This window comes from Nicotiana tabacum, chromosome 23, assembly GCF_000715075.1.
Source record: "Nicotiana tabacum cultivar K326 chromosome 23, ASM71507v2, whole genome shotgun sequence".
In the NCBI taxonomy this organism is placed as follows: Eukaryota; Viridiplantae; Streptophyta; class Magnoliopsida; order Solanales; family Solanaceae; genus Nicotiana; species Nicotiana tabacum.
In genome coordinates, this window is record NC_134102.1 from 21,216,026 (window position 1) to 21,237,079 (window position 21,054).

The 21,054-nt window shown below is 36.7% G+C and overlaps 1 protein-coding gene across 3 annotated transcripts; it reads right to left on the reverse strand.

The window, feature by feature from the left end:
• Nucleotides 1–631: 631 nt before the first annotated feature.
• Nucleotides 632–7,705, reverse strand: LOC107779213 (putative hexosyltransferase MUCI70). Of its 3 annotated transcripts, none has more exons than XM_016599586.2 (9): nucleotides 6,773–7,705; nucleotides 5,883–6,137; nucleotides 5,536–5,746; nucleotides 5,289–5,398; nucleotides 4,962–5,161; nucleotides 2,941–3,044; nucleotides 1,993–2,180; nucleotides 1,664–1,863; nucleotides 632–1,174 (listed from the first exon to the last, which is right to left on the reverse strand). In XM_016599586.2, exons 1-9 carry the CDS (start codon nucleotides 6,897–6,899, stop codon nucleotides 974–976), a joined length of 1,596 nt encoding a protein of 531 aa, XP_016455072.1. In that variant the 5' UTR covers nucleotides 6,900–7,705; the 3' UTR covers nucleotides 632–973. The 3 variants fall into 3 exon arrangements, with proteins under 3 accessions (XP_016455072.1, XP_016455073.1, XP_016455074.1); XM_016599587.2 differs by having other exon boundaries at nucleotides 5,883–6,083; nucleotides 6,773–7,686; XM_016599588.2 differs by having other exon boundaries at nucleotides 5,883–6,080; nucleotides 6,773–7,034.
• Nucleotides 7,706–21,054: the final 13,349 nt, after the last annotated feature.

The following is a 21,054-nucleotide window of genomic DNA, read 5'->3' on the forward strand; positions in this document are numbered from 1 at the left end:
TAATGCACGCTTTCTTATGTTAACGAGATTCAATCTTTACAAATAAGATTTTATGTTAATCAATTTGATTATATTTTTTATCTACTACTAACCGTGTAAATTTTCTTATATTGAGTAGAAGCCAAATACAAGGTAATCATTCAACCTGAAAATAAATTGGTAAGTAAATTGCAGCATTTTACTTACCAAATGTAATGTGATTTTAAATAAACGCATTTTTCATCAGTGTATTAGAGTTTCACTCGTAAAAGGTTAAAACTTATCACATTATGCTGAAGTTTCTCCTATAGGGAATTTTCCAAGGTGTGCTGAAATTTCAGTTGTAAAAGCTCCGAGAATTGAAAATTTTCTATGTTTTAGCTAGATATATTTTTGTCTAAATTTTATATTAGCGTTAAATAGTAACTAAATGATGAGTAATTTGAGATGGTGACTAATTTTTGATTAGCAATATAATTATAGCTATTTGCCCATGCACGTTTCTTGATGTTTAAGTTTAACAGGGGAGTCTTTTAGTATGTCACCTCATTAGCTGCAGACCAAATGAGTCCTTATCCCCAATATCAAGAATTTAGACACCAAAGTAGTACCAAGGGCTTTGAATTTTTTTTACTTTCTTCAGAAACAAGCTGGTGAAAGTTCTAGATATTGCTATGATATGAAATATTGTTTACAATGCTCAGATATATACAACAAAATTTCATCTAATATTTCATCTAAAGTTGTCAAGATTTAAATTTGATTGAATTCGACCTTTAAGGTTCTTAGCACTAATATTTATGTTCCACGTCGAAAATACTAAGTTCGAATGGACCTGTTCACAAGTGTTGCATCTACCCCTGCTTGACACTGCCCTTTTTGTTAACATCTATAACTTTCATCTAACATAGTTCCTAGCCCCAAAAATATGATATCCTTGCAACAGGGAAGGAAACAAAAGAATATGCCTAAGCAAAAAATTTAAGTTAGCATCCTAACTTCCTATAACTTTTCTATGACGCTTGGATTTCCTATTCCTCTCACGCTTTCTGGGATCAGTAACATAACTTGATGATGTAACATTGCGTGAGGTCTGTAGGGTTTCATCGACTACAGGCGGAGGAGGATGAACAATTTCAGTACCGCCAGGTGGAGGCGGGGGAGCCCAGTGCTCAAGAATGTCTCTATGATACCCCTGCAGATAACAAGAAAGTATAGCAGAAAGTTAATCTATCATATAACAGAAATAAAGCGTGGTTGAAATTGCATTGCGTAGTTCTTATTCAAGCATGCACAAAGTGAAATCGTTTTTTGTTTTTAAAGAAAGAGGAAAGTAAGAAAAGAGAATTTCAACGGTCATCTAAATAAGTAGCAACTCGAAATTGCATTTTTTTTTCCTGCGACCATAAGAATCTCCTATACATTGCAGAAATCGCCATTAGCTTATTATGAATCTTGTGTCATAATTCTCAAAAAAAGCTGGTACAAGGAGGCACGTGTCTTTTGCTTCTTTTTTTCCCCCAATTCACTTTACCGGAGTAAAATCAACTACAACAACAAACAAACACGTGGGGTCTGGGGAGTGGAATGTGTACGCAGACCTTACCCCTACCTTATGAAGGAAAGAGGTTGTTAGGTGGAGTAAAATCAACTGAAAATCCAAAAGCAAAGACATAAAGATCACCTGAACCACAAAGTTGCGCCTTTCACAGTCCAGGAACATATTAACAGTCCAATTTGTCTTTGACATGATCTTGTCCCTCACAATGGCGAAGCTTATTTGGTCTCTTGGAGTAAAACGGTCCACTTCATTAAACCAAAGACAAGCAAATAGATTGGAGATTGGATTGTGCTCTCTTACTATTACACATCCCTCCGGGACATCTGCGTGCAAAATAGTATGCTAAAATATTTATCAAAAAGACAATGACATTATTAAATTCGGGGGGGAGGTGGGGTGAATTGTACATAAATAGTAAGGAAAGATGAGAAAAATGACGTTCACATCCTTACCACTTGTAATAGGAAGTTTAGCTGTGGAATAAGGAGTTAGACCTTCCTTTTTATAGAATTCAACTTGGAAATCGATGGAAGCATTGTCAAACTTTGCAGCAGCCTTATTAGCTTCTGCTTCTACATACACATCAAAGCGCCTATAATGCCTTGATATCGCAAAGCTCGCATTTTTTCTCCACAAGAACCTGAAATTGAAATTAAAATTAAAAAAAATTCAGCTAAGCAATTGTAAAGAACAATAAAAGCCCTGCATCACTAGTCCAACATTCAACATTTGCAGTCTTTTATAACCTTTTATCAGAAGGGCAATCCCCTTACTCTTAACCTAAGTCACGCAACAAGAGCAATTTTCATGTAAACTTATTCATCTTTTTTGAACAAAAAAAATGATGTATGACTTGTTCATCCTTGTAAGGTGTGAAAACAATGCAAAAGCATTGTTGAGTATGTCCAGAATGCTTTAGCAGAGATCATAACGCAATATGACCATATCTATCATTTCACAATGCTGACATGTAGCAGAAAGATCATTTTTGTTTTGATAAAAGCGATAGAAGAGCCCGTGCTGACAAATCTGAGAGGTGACTAAACTTTTGGCAACAAACGTTTAACTTCCCAGAAACCCTTTTTACATTTCTATTAAAGGCTGATTAAGCTTGTGCAGGCTACTATGGTTAAGAGCTGCTAGAACCAAAATGTTTTTACGCTTATTATAGTTGATTTTAGCTAGGACAGTCTAGGCGAATCTCTGTCCAGTGATAAATCAGGGGGAATTATGCCTATACATTTTTGAAAGTCATACGGGTGGTTGCTAATGCGGAAGCTCTACAGAAACCCTTACTATCATTAGTCAAGAGACAGAATTCAACCCAGAGGAAGCAACATTGTGGTTAAGTATGAGTTTTGCTTTGAATATATGAAATGTGTATTTAGTCCTAGGCATACCTTTCAAGTATTTGATATGGATCGACAACCAGCTCAAGTTTTGCATCTATCCATAGAGAATAACGGGCATTAGGAAAAAGCCTGTGAAGCAGAAGCTTTGGAACCTGAAATGTCAACAAATACAAACTAATCAGTTAAGTTTACATATGATACCAATTTAGGTAGGTGAAGCACTCAGCTAACCCATGCCAATGAATGGTTTTCAAGTACTCAAAAGCTTTTCTTTCCCATCAGATAATAATTTCATGAACATATACACAGTGCAGAAGAATACTGAGTGAACAAAAACGTTAAATGGGATAGGGAAACAACAAAAACTGCCAAACAAAAGGAAGTAGAAAATAATATAGCCTTGTCGCACCCAAAGATGAGGGTTGATGGTCAATGAAGTGGGTAAAAAGCCATGGGAGACTAGGGCTTAAAACCCAACAGAAACAAAACACGCTAGGTGGGTTCTTCCTATCTGCCTATCCTTGATGGCACTGGCAGAACAGAGTTACCCCGTACTTGTGCTGCAGGAGGCAGCAGGCACCCTGTGGAATAGTCGAGGTGTGCGCAAGCTACGCCAGACACCACCGTTATCAAAAAAGAAAAATGATATAGCCTTGTCACTTCAATCCAGGTAGAAAATGCAAAGCTGCCCTACTAAAAGGCAATAATGCAGATGAAAATAGAAGAGAGAAGTTTGAGTGAGAAGATTTCACATAAAGTCCTTATAGCAATCCTGAGATCAGTATCAAGCTCAATTACTAATCTAGTTCACTAAAAATCTTCGTGATCATGCTGTACTTCCATCAAAGGGTCATTTTCATAATGCCACTGTAAGTGAAACAATTTTTTTTTTAAAGGTTCTCTATTCTTGAAAATTCAAGGAAGCAATGGATAAGAGAATACAAGTACTGGATATCGAGTGCTCGACAAGAACTGTGAAAAAGAAAGACTAGTCTGGATTTAAATTGCTACAGGAACTAAATCACATAAAGCATCACCTACTCTTTTCCAAAAAGGTAATAAGTAACAGGGAAGATCCTAAGTTAACAAGTAACCATATTTGACATTACATAAAGTATCATAGCCAAAAGCGAAAGGCTATTCATGTCTCAAAATTGCCTTCTGCAACAAGAATATCAGTAAAGAAATACATGAAACTTGACCATTGTGCGGATCTCATTAAAAAACCATTGTGTACTGCATTTTATACTAGCTCATAAGGCAGCCAAAAAAAGAGAGGAAAAAAACGACTGTAGACCAGGATATTTCAAGAAATAGCCAGCCTAGGGCTTCTTCAGGCTGTATAATTCAACATTTGAAAGGAAAAGCTTAAATCCACGTGTAGATGGATATTGAGAAAGGTATCCGAACTTCAAAGATGAATAGAAAAAATAATTGTGTACACAAAGCAGACAAAAGGATAAGGAGGTAGAAGAGATGCACTTGTAAGAATCTTAAGGAACAGAATTTGCCAATCATATAAATCTTAACTGCTATTACTAACAGAGCCAGAGGCTTTTCATTAACTAACTGGTTGCAGTGCTGCCAACTAGATCTTAACTGCTATTCCTCAAAGGTTGTGTCAATATAAATTGTAGCTCTGCAGCGAATGGGTTCAGCAACCATGAATGTAATCTAAGTACATTAAACTATCTATTAAGTGCACTGTTTTTCAGTTCACTTCCAAATATCACTTGCGTAAACAGACATTATGATCATATATGCTGATTGAAAAGTAGTCCTGACAAATAAGGCTTAGTAAATGATTGCATAGATGCCAATAATTTGAAAATTCTGGGATTACCTTTGTGGGGAGAGGGGAGATGGTTTAGGGGAGACAAAAAAGGAAGAAAATTCCTTTACATTACTATTCTCCTGTCCACTCAACAAAATTCTTTTCAAAGGTTTCAATGCAGTCACATTTTCAAAAGCGTGATAAGCACTCTAATAAATACCCATACCCAACTAATAATGCTTACAAATTTCAACTGCTATTCAAACATAGGCAATGTATCATTGAGAAAACCAACCTTCCCATTTCGCCTCGGATCATCATAAGGTAGGTTATGAACACTGACAATTCTCCATAAACCAATTCTCATGGTACCATCTAGCTCACTAGAATTTCTTAAGAAAACTTCTGTTTCTTCATCCACGAACATACAAAAGCATGCATTTTTCTTTGCATATTCGCTGATATTTTTTGGTTGCCTTATCAAATCAAAAGCGCCTGTCCAAGAATGTACTTGTTACAACTCATAGCCAGCAGATCCAACAAGAAATAAGACAGAGGGCGTGTACTGAAAGATCAATCCAACAAGAAATAAGACAGAGGGCGTGTACGGAAAGATCAATACCAAATATTGCTGATGCCACAACAACACCTCGACAAGATTCCATTTCAAGAAGGTCAGAATCATCAATGTCAAAACCTGTCTGATGTCCGGGCCTGATGCCTCTAATAAATCTATCACATGGATTTGAAGCAAAAATAAACACAAACAACACAAAGTAAGAGATATTGAAAATCGTGCAATAATGTACAACAATAATGAAGCTTTATATTATAAAAGAATTGCCCAGGAGGGCTCTGAAATATCATACCCACAGTGCACACTCATGGACTCTCTTAAATCATATGAATCATTCCTTTGCATCAGTGAAGGATATCCTCCAAATTCTGAACCTCCAAACTCGGTTTTTCTTAAATTTTCTTCACGAATGTAAGTCAAATTGCTAATCCCAGGAGAAAAGGATGGTGCACCCGGCATTAATGCAATAGCTTGTTCAACAGGAAGGTAGCATACTGGACATGCTGAAAGAGTAAAAAGAATGTAAACATCCAGTTCAGAATCTGCAACTTACATTTTTTTCACCTGGACGGTCCATCCGAGACAAATTTATATATTTAAAATCTTATTATTGGTAAATATATGAAAACTTAAACTTACGCCTTGGTCCCGTCCTCTTTTTATCTGCTGGCGGCGGTGGCAACGTGAAGCCTTCACATGGATTCCCAGGAGGAAGAGTGTATCCTTTGAAGTATACAGTAGGAGGCGGAGGAGGAAGAGGTTGGACAATTGATGCACTTTGTCCAACATTAGTTTGTTCTATTGACTCAATATACGTAGAATTATCCTTTTGTCCAGCTTCTGGAGTAAACACACTATTAGTTATGGAGGCATTAAGTTCTTGTGCATCTTCACCTATGAAAGAGTTGAAAATTGCAGAGGTTGACAGAAAACAAAAAACAAAAATAAAGGAAGGCGCTGTCATCTAGAATCACCCACATATGGAACAGCCAAATCAAATCATTTATTCAGCCGACATATAAGAAGATTCAAAATGTTAGTTGAGAATCTTCAGTGTAAACGAGACATAATCACGAAATCTCCTAATGAAGAAAAGTTAAAAAAAGATACAAAACTAAACACCATCAAGCGAAGGTAACCATTTCAGCCTTTAGCAAGCCCAAAGCTATAATTATCAGATGACTGACAACATAAGAGCATCTCATGTTTAAAATTGCAAAACGATTGTGGTAACAGTAATAATAAAGCTATATAAGATTGTTAATTTCGTAGTATTATAATCAAATATGCTATTTCCCAGAGTGTTAGAACGACAAACTGTAGCTACCAATCAGCACAAATCAAAACAGAATCACGTGGTACGCATTTAAAGTTAAATTTATGCTCCATTAAGTTGAAAGCTTAAGGTTGGAGTTTAAGTCCTAATCAAATAATCGATCTATCAACTAGGATCTCAATAACCAAAACTAGTTGGCTTCGGCTAATGTAAAATTCAAAAAGCTGCAACGGCAAAAGATTAGAGACCAAACCTTTGTCAACAAACAAGACCCAGACAAGAACTGCTAATGAAACAGCACACAACAGCAGCATCCCAACCTTCTTTCTAGGCGCGAATTTGTGGATCCAGGGCAACAATCCTTCTTTCTCCTTATACATTTTAGTTGGCTTTCAAGGTATAGTTTGGAATGTAGCAGAATTGTTCTGAGGTAGCTGTTGCTGCAAAGAACCATACCCAATGACCAATATTGCTAGCCTTCTACTCATTCACATGCAACTTGTCATCTTCTAAAGTTCAAATCTTGGTACAAAATTCACCACCTAATGTGGATTACTTCACCAAAATTCCCCCACTCAGGTGAAAAAAGCACTAAATTCACCAAGAAAAAACGATACCCAACTCAACCAGTTATTCCAATTTTTATTTTCCTAAAGTTCAAATCTTGGTACAAAATTCACTTCCTAAATGTGGATTACTTCAACAAAATCCCCCACTCAGGCGAGAAAAGCACTAAGAAACACGACACCCAACTCACCAAATGATCTCAGAATAAAAAATAAACCAGAAAATCCAACTGTTATCTTTCTGAAGTTCAATTTTTTGCGCTAAATTCAACCAGAAAAAGAGACCCAATTCACCAAATTATCTCCAGAATAAAAACCAATCATCTCTTTAAAAGAAAACAATTCAATCCTAAGAATCAAAACTGAAAAACCATAAGCTGGTTTTAGAATATAAAAAGTACCATTCCAATAGAAACAAAAGATACAAAATTAAAAAAGGAGTAGAATAAACGTTACTGAAATTGAGATGGGGGTGGAAATTAATTCCTAGGGTTTTGTGGAAACCTATCAAATCTCAGATCACCGTTCAAGGTAATTATTAGTTTAGGAATTTAATTTTCCACTTTCATGGTTAGATATATTTGTATAATTTATTAATTTCTTCGTAGAGTTCTGTGTATAGAAATAAATTAATAACACATTGTACACAAAATAGGGTCAAATTAATAACACATTTCCTCCACAAAATAGATAGTGTATACTTTATTGAATGCACCACGTATGTGCCCCGGGGCGGTGCACCGTCAAAACACCATGAGATTAACACGTGGGACTTAGTTGCTTACGCTTCAAGTGCGTGATTGCACGTCCTAAACACTCCTAGCATCCAACGTTCGGGCCTCGCCCAATAGTTAATACTCAAATTATGTGTCAAATTTTCTAACTAGCACTACTAAATGTCAAAATTCTTTAACAACTGAATGATTGAGGTTTTATTATCTATAGGAATATGAAGATTGAGAGTAACTCAAATAACGAGTCATAATATAGCATATTTACTAATTGAGAACTACGTGAGGTGAATATAATTTGAACATTCTTCTAAAATAGATATATAATATGCGGCGCACGAAAGCAGCCCCCCAAACAATTAAGGCCCCAAAATTAATTTTATATATAATATAAATAATTACTCCATATATTTATTTTTAGTGAAAAAATAATTTTTTGTAGTCACATGTCAATTTTTATCAATCATTACGTCTATATTTCAAAGTTTATACTATGTACATTTTAAAATATATAATGTAATTATGGTTGAAAATAGTAGGCAATTATATTTGTAGCTACTTTCTATCTTAATTTTGTCTAATGCATTTGAACTTGAATCATTCTTGTTTATAACTTTAGTGTTGTAAGATTTAATTTCTTTAAAAAGACTATTTTCAAGCTCAAGCTAACTAGATTATAAAACTATTAGATTAATAAAAATATATTGTCATATAGCATGTTTCCTCCTAATAGTTTGGTAAAAAACTGCAACTCCTTAAAAAGATACTTTTGGGGATAGGGTGGGGAGCATTTTTACCCTCGGAGAACCTTGGTCAAACAAGCTATTAACCTTGAATATCTTTTAAAGTATAATGATCTACGAAATCGATGGTTTTACCAATTTTTAGAATTAAAAGTGGTATGAAAATTATACAAGTAAAAGATGATACTCTAATTTGCATATGTGAAGTCTTATTTATATTATTAAAAATGTTTCTATTGCTTTTAGAGTGGCTTTAATATTTTTCTAACAATTCCCTCAATCTAAAAAAAATTATAAATTAAAATCAAATAAGATCTAACTTAAAATCAACAATGTCTCATGAGATTTACATGTACAGACCATATTATTAAGTGAAAAAATTAATTATCCAAATATAATTAACTTCCTTGCATTTTAGGACGCTATAAGAATAAACATCAAATACAATATATATCAATTTTACTAAAAAGGTTTAGGGCCTCTTTTAAGTTTTGATGTTAAGCCACATATTAGATTGAAGAATAAACTTGCAATATTACTAAGAAAAATTAGGATACAGGGTTGAATTATTATATAAAAAAAGGTAAAATAAGTTACCCCTGAACTATCGACCAAATTCATGTTATACGTTTTTCGCGGACAAAACTTACCTTACACACTCAAGCTTTCTATAGTATAACTAAGGCCTCATTTGTTTTTTTTTTAAAGATTAAAGCGTCTTAATTTGAATACATGTCTAATGATGGTAGGCTAGAATCACGTATTTTAGTCATAGTTTGCGCTCTAATTACTGTATTTTACTTGTGTTTGAGCTTGAATGTTAGTGTATTGTACTTATTATATATTTTATGCCTTGCATAAAGTAATTTCGAGTTAAAAAGATATTCGGGAGCTAATTTGTACAAATTGAAGCTTTGAAATCTGAATAAAAACAAAAGAAATTAAGTCGGGATCACATTCGGGGGTCGGGGATCAAGTCTAGATGTCAAAAAGTGAGAAAACAAAAATTACTTTGGGAAAAATTACACTACCGCGTCGCGTCATGCGTAGCGGGGCGCTAGTGCAAATGTTACACCCTGTTCGTCCTAAGGTGACATATAATGAATATAAGACTTGTTAATCATGATTTAAATGATTTTAAAGTCATAATATGACTATATATGATATTTGGATAGAAAATATAAAGTTTGAGAAAAATCGGATTTAAGTTGCGGAAAAATCGACTAAGGATTTGCCTTGTAACAGAGCTTTTTGAGAAATTATTTCGTGTGTTATATAAGGTCTTGTTGGGACATATCATATACCAAATTGAAGGTCTTGGAATGTAATTTCCAATACTCTTAACTGTTCGTTCATACGACATTCGAATAAAAAGATATAAGCGTCAGAAGATGGGCGAATGAGAGGGTGCCAAGCTAACACCTCTTTGACTTTTCAAAAGTTGATATATATGTCTTAACTCGTCTCTCTCTCTCTCTCTCTCTCTCTCTCTCTCTCTCTCTCTCTCTCTCTCTCTCTCTCTCTCTCTCTCTCTCTCTCTCTCTCTCTCTCTCTCTCTATCTTCATTTTTACATATAACCCGACCAAAGAATACCATAAAATATATCCTTGATCTCTCTAATAGTGTTTCAAAGAATACTAACATCTCGGGTACGAAGCAATAACATCAGAACGATCCCTACGACGTAAGTATCGCTATATCGCCTCTCTTTTTCTTCGTAGTATGAGTTTTGGAATGTATTTAATAGTTAATAAAATGCCTAATTTTTATATTTAAGTTTTTAAATATCAAAGAAGGTTGATAAATTTATTTCCTAATATTTAAAACTCATGGGACGGTGATCAGAAGTCGTGAGTTTGATTTATTTCACTTTTAGTGGACTGTTTTGTAGTTCACTCGTGTTGGCCTATTGTGCTGCTGATTTATGGAGTTTGGAATGATAAAGGGCGTGGAGAAACTCCACATGTGGTAGGGTAGTAGGCTGGTTGCTCGTTATTGCAATTTCAGGCTAATTGATAACTTATTGATTGGGTATGTTATGGTATATTTGGGGGTTTTGAAGGTCCCGAATTGTAGTTGGGTTGTTTTTGAGTTACTGATTGTATTGTGTTTGTATCTCTCCTATAGTAGGCTTGAGGGAGCAGTGAAATCAGAGAAAATGCTGCCCATTTTATTTTAGAATCGAGTTATCATTTGAGATACGTGATATACCACCGCCATCTAAGTTGTACACGTATTTCTTTGTTATAAGGTTGGCGCGCTAATTGTCATAAGCTTATTGATGAGTTGCATTGACGACTTGAGGTATGTTAAGACTATACCTTCTTTACTTTTGGCATGATCCATATGATACAAACTAAACGAGCAAGCACATAACTTTCATAAATGATTCTATTTTTAGAAGTACTAGGGTTGCCTATATTCTGGATTCCCCATATGTCCTGCTTTCATATTGTCTGTTCATGGGTATTATGACATTCCAAGAGATATTATTGACTTACTTCATTATGCATTACATCCATTTATACATGTATACCGACCCATGATCAGATGGCGTTATATACACGTATAGTATATGTATATGGGGTATGGGGAAAGGTTATGACGTTATATACGCACCACCACCTGATCAGCTGGTATACGTTGATAATTTCGCACACGGTGGCCAAGATGATATGATGGGATGCCCTCAGAGGCTTGATGATGTTATGTACGCATACACCTATGCATGTTATGACATTTATACGCACATGCATGACATTATAAATTTTTCATGATTCACAGTGATATTCATAATTTCAGGTTGAGTTCTTTACTCTATGTTTCTTTAATGTCTGTTATATACTAATTTTTATGCCTTACATACTTGGTACATTATTCGTACTAACGCCTATATTGCTCGGGGGCCTGCGTTTCATGTCGCAGGTGTAGGTAGACAGGTTGACGGTCCCCATCTTAGTATCCTTGCTCAGCGAGAGTTGATATGCTTTATTTGATCCGGAGCTGCTATTGAGTTTTGGTACGATACTTTTGTATGCGTATGGTTATGACGGGGCCTAGTCCAGTCCTCTATATAATTGTACACTCTGTTAGAGGTCTGTAGACAGTCATGTATAGTTGGATAGTATGTGGCCTTGTCGGCTCGCTATGTGTATATATATATATATATATATATATATATATATATATATATATATATATATATATATATATATATATATATATATATATATATATATATTTGGGCAAATTTTACCATGTATGTTGTTCATATGAATCAGTAGTTTATTTTCAGACGTTAGGCATGACTTACACTTATTTCATGTTTATATCTTAGACATATGCTTAGGGGTGTTCGATCGATAGAACTCGGGCACTCATCACATCCCCTCGGTATGGGTCGTGACAAAAGTGGTATCAGAAAAGTTCCATCCTAGGTTTGTCTACAGATCGTGTCTAGTAGAGTCTTATTTATGAGTGTGTTGTATACCACACTTATAAACATGAGGCTACAGGACATATAGGATGTTACCCTCCCTTCTTATCTTAGATCGTGCGATATAAGAATTCATTTTCCTAATGATATATTATGTTTTCAGCGATGCCCAAGAAGGCTACAGCCGCCCAGAAGGGCAAGTTCGTGGATGCTGATTCTACAAGTCGAGCGCCACGAGTTACCATGGCTCATAGAGAGACACATAGTGAGACTCTATCTCAGACTTCACATACCCTACCCTCTCCGAATGAGATCGAGGGGCACCAGCTCTAGCACCAGCCCCAGTACCCGCAGCTCCTCAGCCAAATACACCAGGTCAGGAGATCGATGCTATTCAGCTATTGACTCGATTAGTGACCGCACATGATCGGCGCCTGGAGGTAGGTATTGGTCATGCAGATAGGGCCATCAATGAGAGGGTTCATGATTTCATTAATTTGGACCCTCTGATATTCACTGGAGCAGATCCAAATGAGGACCCTTAGGTATTTATCGATAGGATGCAGAGGACTTTGAGGGTAATGAAGGCCACTGCAACCGAGTCAGTTGAGCTGGCTTCCTATAGACTTCGGGATATTGCAGTTAATTGGTACGAGTCTTGGGAGTTGTCTAGAGGTGAGGACGCCCTTCCAGTAGTATGGTAGAAGTTTACATAGGCTTTTCTTCGTCATTATTTGCTACAAGAGCTTAGACGGTCCAGATTGATAGGTTCTTGACCCTTCGACAGGGTAATATGAGTGTTCGGGAGTACATTATTTAGTTTGATTCTTTGGCTAGGTATGCTCCCACTATTGTAGCTAAGATGGAGGATCTGGTTCACCGGTTCGTGATGGGGTTGGAGCCGCATCTGCTTAATGATTGTATGGCGATCTCACTTCATCCAGGCATTGATATTTCTCGTATTCGGTCATACGCTCAGGGTGTAGAGGAGTGTAAGCAGATGTAGAGGGCTGATTGTGAGCATGATATGGGCCAGAGTAAGAGAGCGAGATTTTCAGGTCCTTCTGGTGAGTTTCGAGGTGGTCAGAGACAACAGTACCCAAGGTATCCAGCCTAGCCATCGGCTAGTGCACCCCATCAGTTTGCCGGTAGGAGATTTGATTGTTCCATATATTCAAGGCCCAGTCAGAGTTCCGGGGCCTCTAGTTCACAGTATAGGGGTGAGTCAAGTCATATGAGGCCACCCTTGCCACGATGTGCTCAGTGTGGTAAGCAGCATGTCGGGCAGTGCCTTGTAGGGTTGGGTGTTTGTTATACTTGTGGTTATCCAGGCCACGTTATGAGAGATTGTCCGATGAGAGATAGTACAGGTATAGTTCAGCCAGCGAGATCTGTAGCCAGTTCGTCATCATCAGTACGCCTCCATAGGCAAGGTTCAAAGGCACCAGCTGGTCGTGGTAGAGGCAGAAGTAGAGCATCTAGCTAGAGCGGTCCTCAAAACCGTATCAATGCCTTAGCGGGTCTACAGGATCATGAGTCATCATCTGATGTTGTTAAAGGTATATTATCAGTCTCCTCATATGATGTATATGCATTGATTGATCCAGGTTCCACCTTATCGTACCTCACTCCGCTAATTGCTAGTAAGTTTGGGATAAAACCCGAGTTGATTGAACTTTTTGAGGTGTCTACACCTGTTGGGATCCAATAATAGTTAGACGGGTATATAAAGACTGTATAGTAGTAGTTCATAGTCATTCTACAATAGCCGACCTGATTGATTTAGATATGGTGGAATTTGATATTATAATGGGTATGGATTGGTTGGCTTCTTGTTATGCTAACGTTGATTGTAGATCAAAGATGGTTTGGTTCCAGTTTCCAGGGGAGCCAATTCTGGAGTGGAAAGGTAATACTGCATCGCCAAGAGGTAGGTTTATTTCCTATCTCAAGGCAAGGAAGATGATCATGAAGGGCTATATTTATCACTTAGTTCGGGTACTAAATGTGAAAGTAGAGTCACATACCCTTCAATCCATCCCGGTGGTTAGTGAGTTTCCCGATGTTTTTACCGATGAGCTTCCATGCCTTCCACCAGAGATGGAGATTGAGTTTGCTATTGACACATTACCAGATACTCAATCGATATCTATTCCTCCTTATAGAATGACACCTACAGAGCTAAGAGGGTTGAAAGAACAATTGAGGGATTTGCTTGAAAAGGCTTTATCAGACCCAGTATATCACCGTGGGGAGCACCTGTGTTATTTGTGAGAAAGAAAAATGGTTCCTTGCGGATGTATATTGATTACAGACAGTTAAATAAGGCGACGATCAAGAATAAGTACCCACTCCCGAGGATTGATGATATATTTGATCAGTTGCAAGGTGCCAGGTGTTTCTCGAAGATAAACTTGAGGTCTAGGTACCATCAAGTAAGGCTTAAAGAGAAAGATATTCCAAAGACAACGTTCAGGACTAGATACGGGCACTTTGAGTTTCGTGTTATGTCGTTTGGTTTGACCAATGCCCCAGTAGTATTCATGGACTTTATGAACCGTGTGTTCAGACCCTTTCTAGATCTATTCGTGATTGTATTTATAGATGATATTTTGGTTTATTCTTGTTCAGAGGCTGAGCATGCAAATCATTTGCGTACTGTGCTCACAATTCTACAAGAAAGGAAGTTGTATGCAAAATTCTCCAAATGTGAATTCTGGTTGAATTCTATAACTTTCCTTGGACATAGTATTTCAGGTGAGGCTATCCATAAAAATACATAGAAGATTAAGGCAGTGAAGACTTGGCCTAGACCCACGACACCGACGGAGGTTCGTAGCTTCCTGGGTTTAGCAGGTTATTATAGGAGATTTGTATAGGGTTTTTCTTCTCTTTCAACACCATTGACAAAGTTGACTCAGAAGGCAGCTAAGTTTCAGTGGACTGATACTTGTGAGCGGAGTTTCTAGGCATTCAATGAAAGATTGACTTCAGCACCAGTTTTGACACTTCCAGAAGGAACCGATGGTTATGTTATCTATTGTGATTCTTCGGGCGTTGGATTGGGTTGTGTATTGATGTAGCATGGTAAGGTTGTCGCTTATGCTTCTAGATAACTAAGAAACCACTAGAAGAATTACCCGACCCACGATTTAGAGTTAGCCGTGGTGATTCATGCACTAAAGATGTGGAGGCACTATTTGTATGGCATTCATATTGATATCTATACGGACCATAAGAGCCTTCAGTAAATATTCAAGCAAAAGGTAATTGAATTTACGTTAGAGGCAATGGTTGGAGCTACTGAAAGACTATGGTGTTGATATTTTATACCATCCAGGGAAGGCGAATGTAGTAGCCGACGCCCTCAGTCGTAGATCTATGGGTAGTCTGTCATATTTACAGCCAGAGAAGAGTGAGATAGATCGTGAGATCATCAGCTAGCTAATCTTGGAGTTCTATTACTAGATTCAGGTGGTACCAGAGTTACTATTCAGGACACGACAACATCCTCTTTAGTAACTAAAGTGAAGGAACATCAGTATGAAGATAATGTGCTAGCTCATTACAGAGATACATCCTCTCAAAAGGAGAATACAACATTTGAGATTACAGGAGATGGAGTCCTCAGATATCGAGGTCGATTATGTGTTCCAAATATGGCAGGGTTGTGCCAACAGGTTATGGGAGAAGCTCACTATTCTCATTATTCTATCCATCTAGGAGTGACAAAGATGTATCATGATATCGGAGGAATATACTGGTGGGACAAAATGAAGAAGGATATAGTAGAGTTTGTTGCTCAGTGCCCTAATTGTTAGCAAGTTAAGATTGAGCATCAGAAACCTGAAAGATTATTGTAGGCTATAGAGATTCCAACTTGGAAATGGGAAGTGATTAATATGTATTTCATCATAGGCTTAACTCGTACCCAGCGTAAGTTCGATTCTATATGGGTTATTGTTGATAGACTTATAAAATCAGCCCATTTTTTTCATGTCAGGACTACATATTCAACAGAGGATTATGCAAGGCTTTACGTTAAAGAGATAATATGATTTCATGGTGTCCCTATATCTATTATCTCAGATAGAGGTGCTCAGTTTAAAGCTAATTTCTGGAGGTCCTTCCAAAAAGGATTGGGGACTCAAGTAAGTCTTAGTACAATATATCATCCCCAGAAAGATGGTCAGGCGGAGCGTACTATTCAGACACTAGAGGATATGCTACAGGCTTATGTGATGGACTTCAGGGGTAGCTGGGATGATCATCTTCCACTTATTGAGTTCACATATAATAATAGCTATCATTCAAGCATCCAGATGGCTCCATATGAAGCACTTTATGGACGGAAGTGTAGGTCAACTATCGGATGGTTCGAGGTTGGGGAAACTAAGTTAGTAGGACCAGAGTTGGTACAACAGGCAGTTGAGAAGATTAAGCTTATACGGAAAGGCTATTAGCAACTCAGAGTCGTCATAAATCCTATGCAGATAACCGGCGGTGAGACTTGGAGTTTCAGGTAGATGACTGGGTATTCCTAAAGGTATCACCAATGAAAGGCATTATGAGATTCGGTAAGAAAGGAAAGCTTAGCCCTCGATACATTGGACCTTATAAGATCATACACAGAGTAGGCCAGGTAGCATATGAGTTAGACTTGCATTCCAACTTAGAGTCAGTACATCCAGTTTTTCACGTGTTTATGCTCCGCAAGTGTATTGGTGATCCTTCTAGAGTCGTTCCAGTTGACGATGTTTAGGTCACAGAGCAGCTATCATATGAGGAATCTCCCATTGCTATACTAGATAGACAAGTTCAGAGATTGAGAACTAAGGACGTAGCTTTAGTTAAAGTACTTTAGAGGAACAAGAATGTAGAGGAGATGACTTGGGAAGCTGAAGAAGACATAAGCTCTAGGTATCCTCACTTGTTTCCACTTCCATAGGAGTATCGGTCTGAGACATCACAGCCTTTAGGTACATATATGGTACTTAATTCTTACGTTAGTAGATGTCATTGGTCATATGAGGCCATTGGTGTTTTTGATGATTGTGGCCCTGTGTGAATTTGTGTTGTTGGGTTTTCTGTATGACAGGTTGGTAGTAGTACCGTTATGGAGGAGACTCTGCCAAAAAAAAATTCTATAGATCTCTGGGAGTTTAATAATCGGGGACGAATATTTCTAAGGGGGAAGATTGTTACACCCTATGCATCCCAAAGTGATGTATAATAATTATGAGACTTGTTAATCATGATTTAAATGATTTTAAAGTCATAATATGACTATATATGATGTTTTGATAGAAAATATAAGTTTGGAAAAAATCGGATTTAAGTTGCGGAAAAACCGATTAAGGATTTGCCTTGTAACAGAGTTTTTTGAGAAATATATTTCGTGTGCTATATGGGGTATTTTGGGACATATTATATATAAAATTGAAGGTCTTGGAATGTAGTTTCGAATGCTCTTAACCTTTTGTTCATACGACATCCGGATAAAAAGATATAAGCGTCAGAAGATGGGCGAATGAGAGGGTGCCAAGCTAGCACCTCTTTGACTTTTCAAAAGTTGATATATATGTCTTAACTCGTCTCTCTATTTATTTTTACATAGAATACCATAAAACCTGTCCTTGAGCTCTTTAATAGTGTTTCAAAGAATACTAACATCCCGGGTACAAAATCGAGACGCAATAACATTAGAAAGATCCCTACGACGTAAGTATCACTATATCGCCTGTCTTTTTCTTTGTAGTTTGAGTTTTAGAATGTATTTAATATTTAATAAAATGCCTAAGTTTTTTATTTAAGTGTTTAAATATCAAGTAAGGTTGATAAATTCATTTTATAATATTTAGAACTCACTGGACGGTGATCGGAAGCCGTAAGTTCGCTTTATTTCACTTTTAGTGGACTGTTTTGTAGTCCACTCGTGTTGGCCTATTGTGCTACTGATTTATGGAGTTTGAATGATGAAGGGTGTGGAGAAATGCCACATGTGGTAGGGTAGTAGGCTGGTCGCTTGTTGTTGCAATTTCAGGCTAATTGATAACTTATTGATTGGGTATGTTATGGTATATTTGGGGGGTTTTGTTGTATTGAAGGTCCCGGATTGTAGTTGGGTTGTTTTTGAGTTGCTGATTGTATTGTGTTTGTATCTCGCCTATAGTGTCTTGAGGGATCAGTGAAATCAGGGGAAATGCTGCCCATTTTATTTTAGAATCGAGTTATCATTTGAGATACGTGATATACCACCGCCATCTAAGTTGTACACGTATTTCTTTATTATAGGGTTTGCGCGCTAGTTGTCATAAGCTTGTTGATGAGTTTCATTTACGACTTGAGGTATGTTAAGTCTATAAATGTTTTCCTTTTGTCATGATCCATATGATACAAACGAAATGAGTAAGCACACAACTTTCATAAATAATTCTATTCTTAGATGGAGTATGTCCTATGTTCTGGATTTCCCATATGTCCTACTTTCATATTGTCTGTTCATGGGTATGATGACATTCCAAGAGATATTATTGACTTACTTCATTATGCATTGCATCCATTTATACATGTATATTGACCCATGACGAGATGGCATTATATACACGTATAGTATATGTATATGGGGTATGGGGAAAGGTTATGGCGTTATATACGCACCACCACCTGATCAGCTGGTATACATTAATGATTTCGCCCTTAGTGGCTGAGATGATATGATGGGATGCCCTTAGAAGCTTGATAATGTTATGTACGCATACACATATGCATGTTATGACATTTATACGCATATGCATGACATTATAAATTTTTCATGATTCACAGAGCTATTCAGAATTTCAGGTTGAATTATTTACTCCATGCTTCTTTCATGTCTGTTATATACTAATTTTTATACCTTACATACTCGGTACATTATTCGTACTGACGTCCCTATTGCCTGGGTGCATGCGTTTCATGCCGCATGTGCAGGTAGACAGGCTGATGGTCCCCCATCTTAGGATCCTTGCTCAGCGAGAGTTGGTGTGCTCCATTTGATCCGGAGTTGCTATTGAGTTTTGGTACGATAATTTTGTATACATATAGGTATGGCTGGACCCAGTCCTATCCTCTATACAGTTATACACTCTATTAGAGGTCTGTAGACAATCATGTATAGTTGGATAGTATGTGGCCTTGTCGGCTCTACCGTATATATATGTATCAGTAGTTTATTTCCAGACTTTAGGCACGACCTACATTTATTTCATGTTTATAGCTTAGACATATGCTTAGGGGTATTCGATAGGTAGAACTCGGGCACTCGTCACAGCCCCTCGGTATGGGTTGTGACAACAAAATTCATGTAAAGTGTAAAAATCAACTCTCTGAACTTCTCACAGGCTCACCGCGTGGGGCGGCGCGCCATGCACCGAGCATGTGTAATTTTTACAGAGTATTTCTCCTATTTCGGCTTGAAAATGATAGTTTCGTCTGAGCCCATTCCTACATGATATAAATACACAAAAAACACGATTTTTAGAGGTCTTTTGACCTTGGAAGCTTTGGGAGAGCATTGGAGGCTACAAGACACAAGACTTCATCATCTTTCCATTAATTCAATATGGAATTTTGAATTATAACGTTATATTGATGTTTTGTTACTCGTTAATTATATTTGTGATGACTTTTCCATGATTATGGAGTAGTTTATCTTAGAGTTTGATGGATATGGTGTTTTGATAAATAATTGTGGATTTTAACACTAGTTTATGCTTGAATTCGTTTATGGAGTTTTGAATTGTTGCAACTTTATTCATTAGTTTATTTAATCGAAAGAGGAATATCTTGGTAATTATCTTTGCAATATTTTTGTTTGATTTAATTCATTGATTATCTTAAGTAATCAAAAGAGCTTGTTGAATTGTTGATTGAATCAAGTTAGGAGAATATTCGAGAGACGTTTTCCTAAGGACTAATCCATTAACGCACGCTTGCATACTTCATAGTGCTTATATTAGTTCATCTCGTAGAATTAAGATTTAATCGAGAGAGGAGTATTGACTACACATTTGAACTAATCATCGAGTGAATTCGTGAGAATCATTAGAATATTAGAGTGAATTAAACTAGAGTTAAATCCCAAATATCTATCTTGCACCTATCCTGTCAAACCTTTATCCCTTACATTGATAAGAAACCACTATGCGAATCTCCAATTCCTTATTGTCAATTGTCAGTTGCGTTATTTTAGTAGTTAAACTTAGATCATAATCATTTAACTCAAGTGTTGATCCTGCTGAATAGCAATTAAATTAGGAAATACTTGAGCATTATTTAAATCTAATCTCTGTGGAGACGATATTATACTATACTACCTTTGATTAGCGAGCATCAATTTCATGTTAGATTTTGCGCTCGTCAAATTTTGGCGTCGTTGGCGGGTATTGGCAATAAATAGTGTTCAAAATAATTTTTGGTGCTAATTCGGGAATTAGTTTTTTATTATTAATAATATTTTTTTTAGTTAACTTCTCTTTAAGATCTTTTTGTAGCATCTAACAAGTTCTTGGGGTGAAAACTTCAATAAACTATTATTGATATTGAACTCTAATTACTGTGAAGATGGAGTACAACCAACCTAAGAAAACGGTTGCAGAATTAACAGCTGAACATTATCACAAGTATGCTATTTATTTTAAACGTGGTGGAAATCATATATGGGTTGGCTGTCAAGCAGGTAAGTATCCTTCTTATGGTTCGTGTTTTGAACAGTCTCACTCTATTTCTAGTCCGTACAGGTATGAGGTTTCATATGGGCACAATCTTGACTCTAGTTGGGATGAATATCCTTATTATGACTGGAATGAGAGCGAAGTGAGACAACCACCTCAAGAGGAAAATGGTAGTTTAGAAGAGCTTTTGTATAAGTTCATGAATAGTTTTGAAGAAAGATTTATACAAAATCAAGGACTTATACAAAATGTTGAAGCCATTAAGAACCTAACAACGCAAGTGAGTAAACTAGTAAATATACTTTCAGAAAGCTCATTTCAGAAAGCTCATTGCATTTTGATAG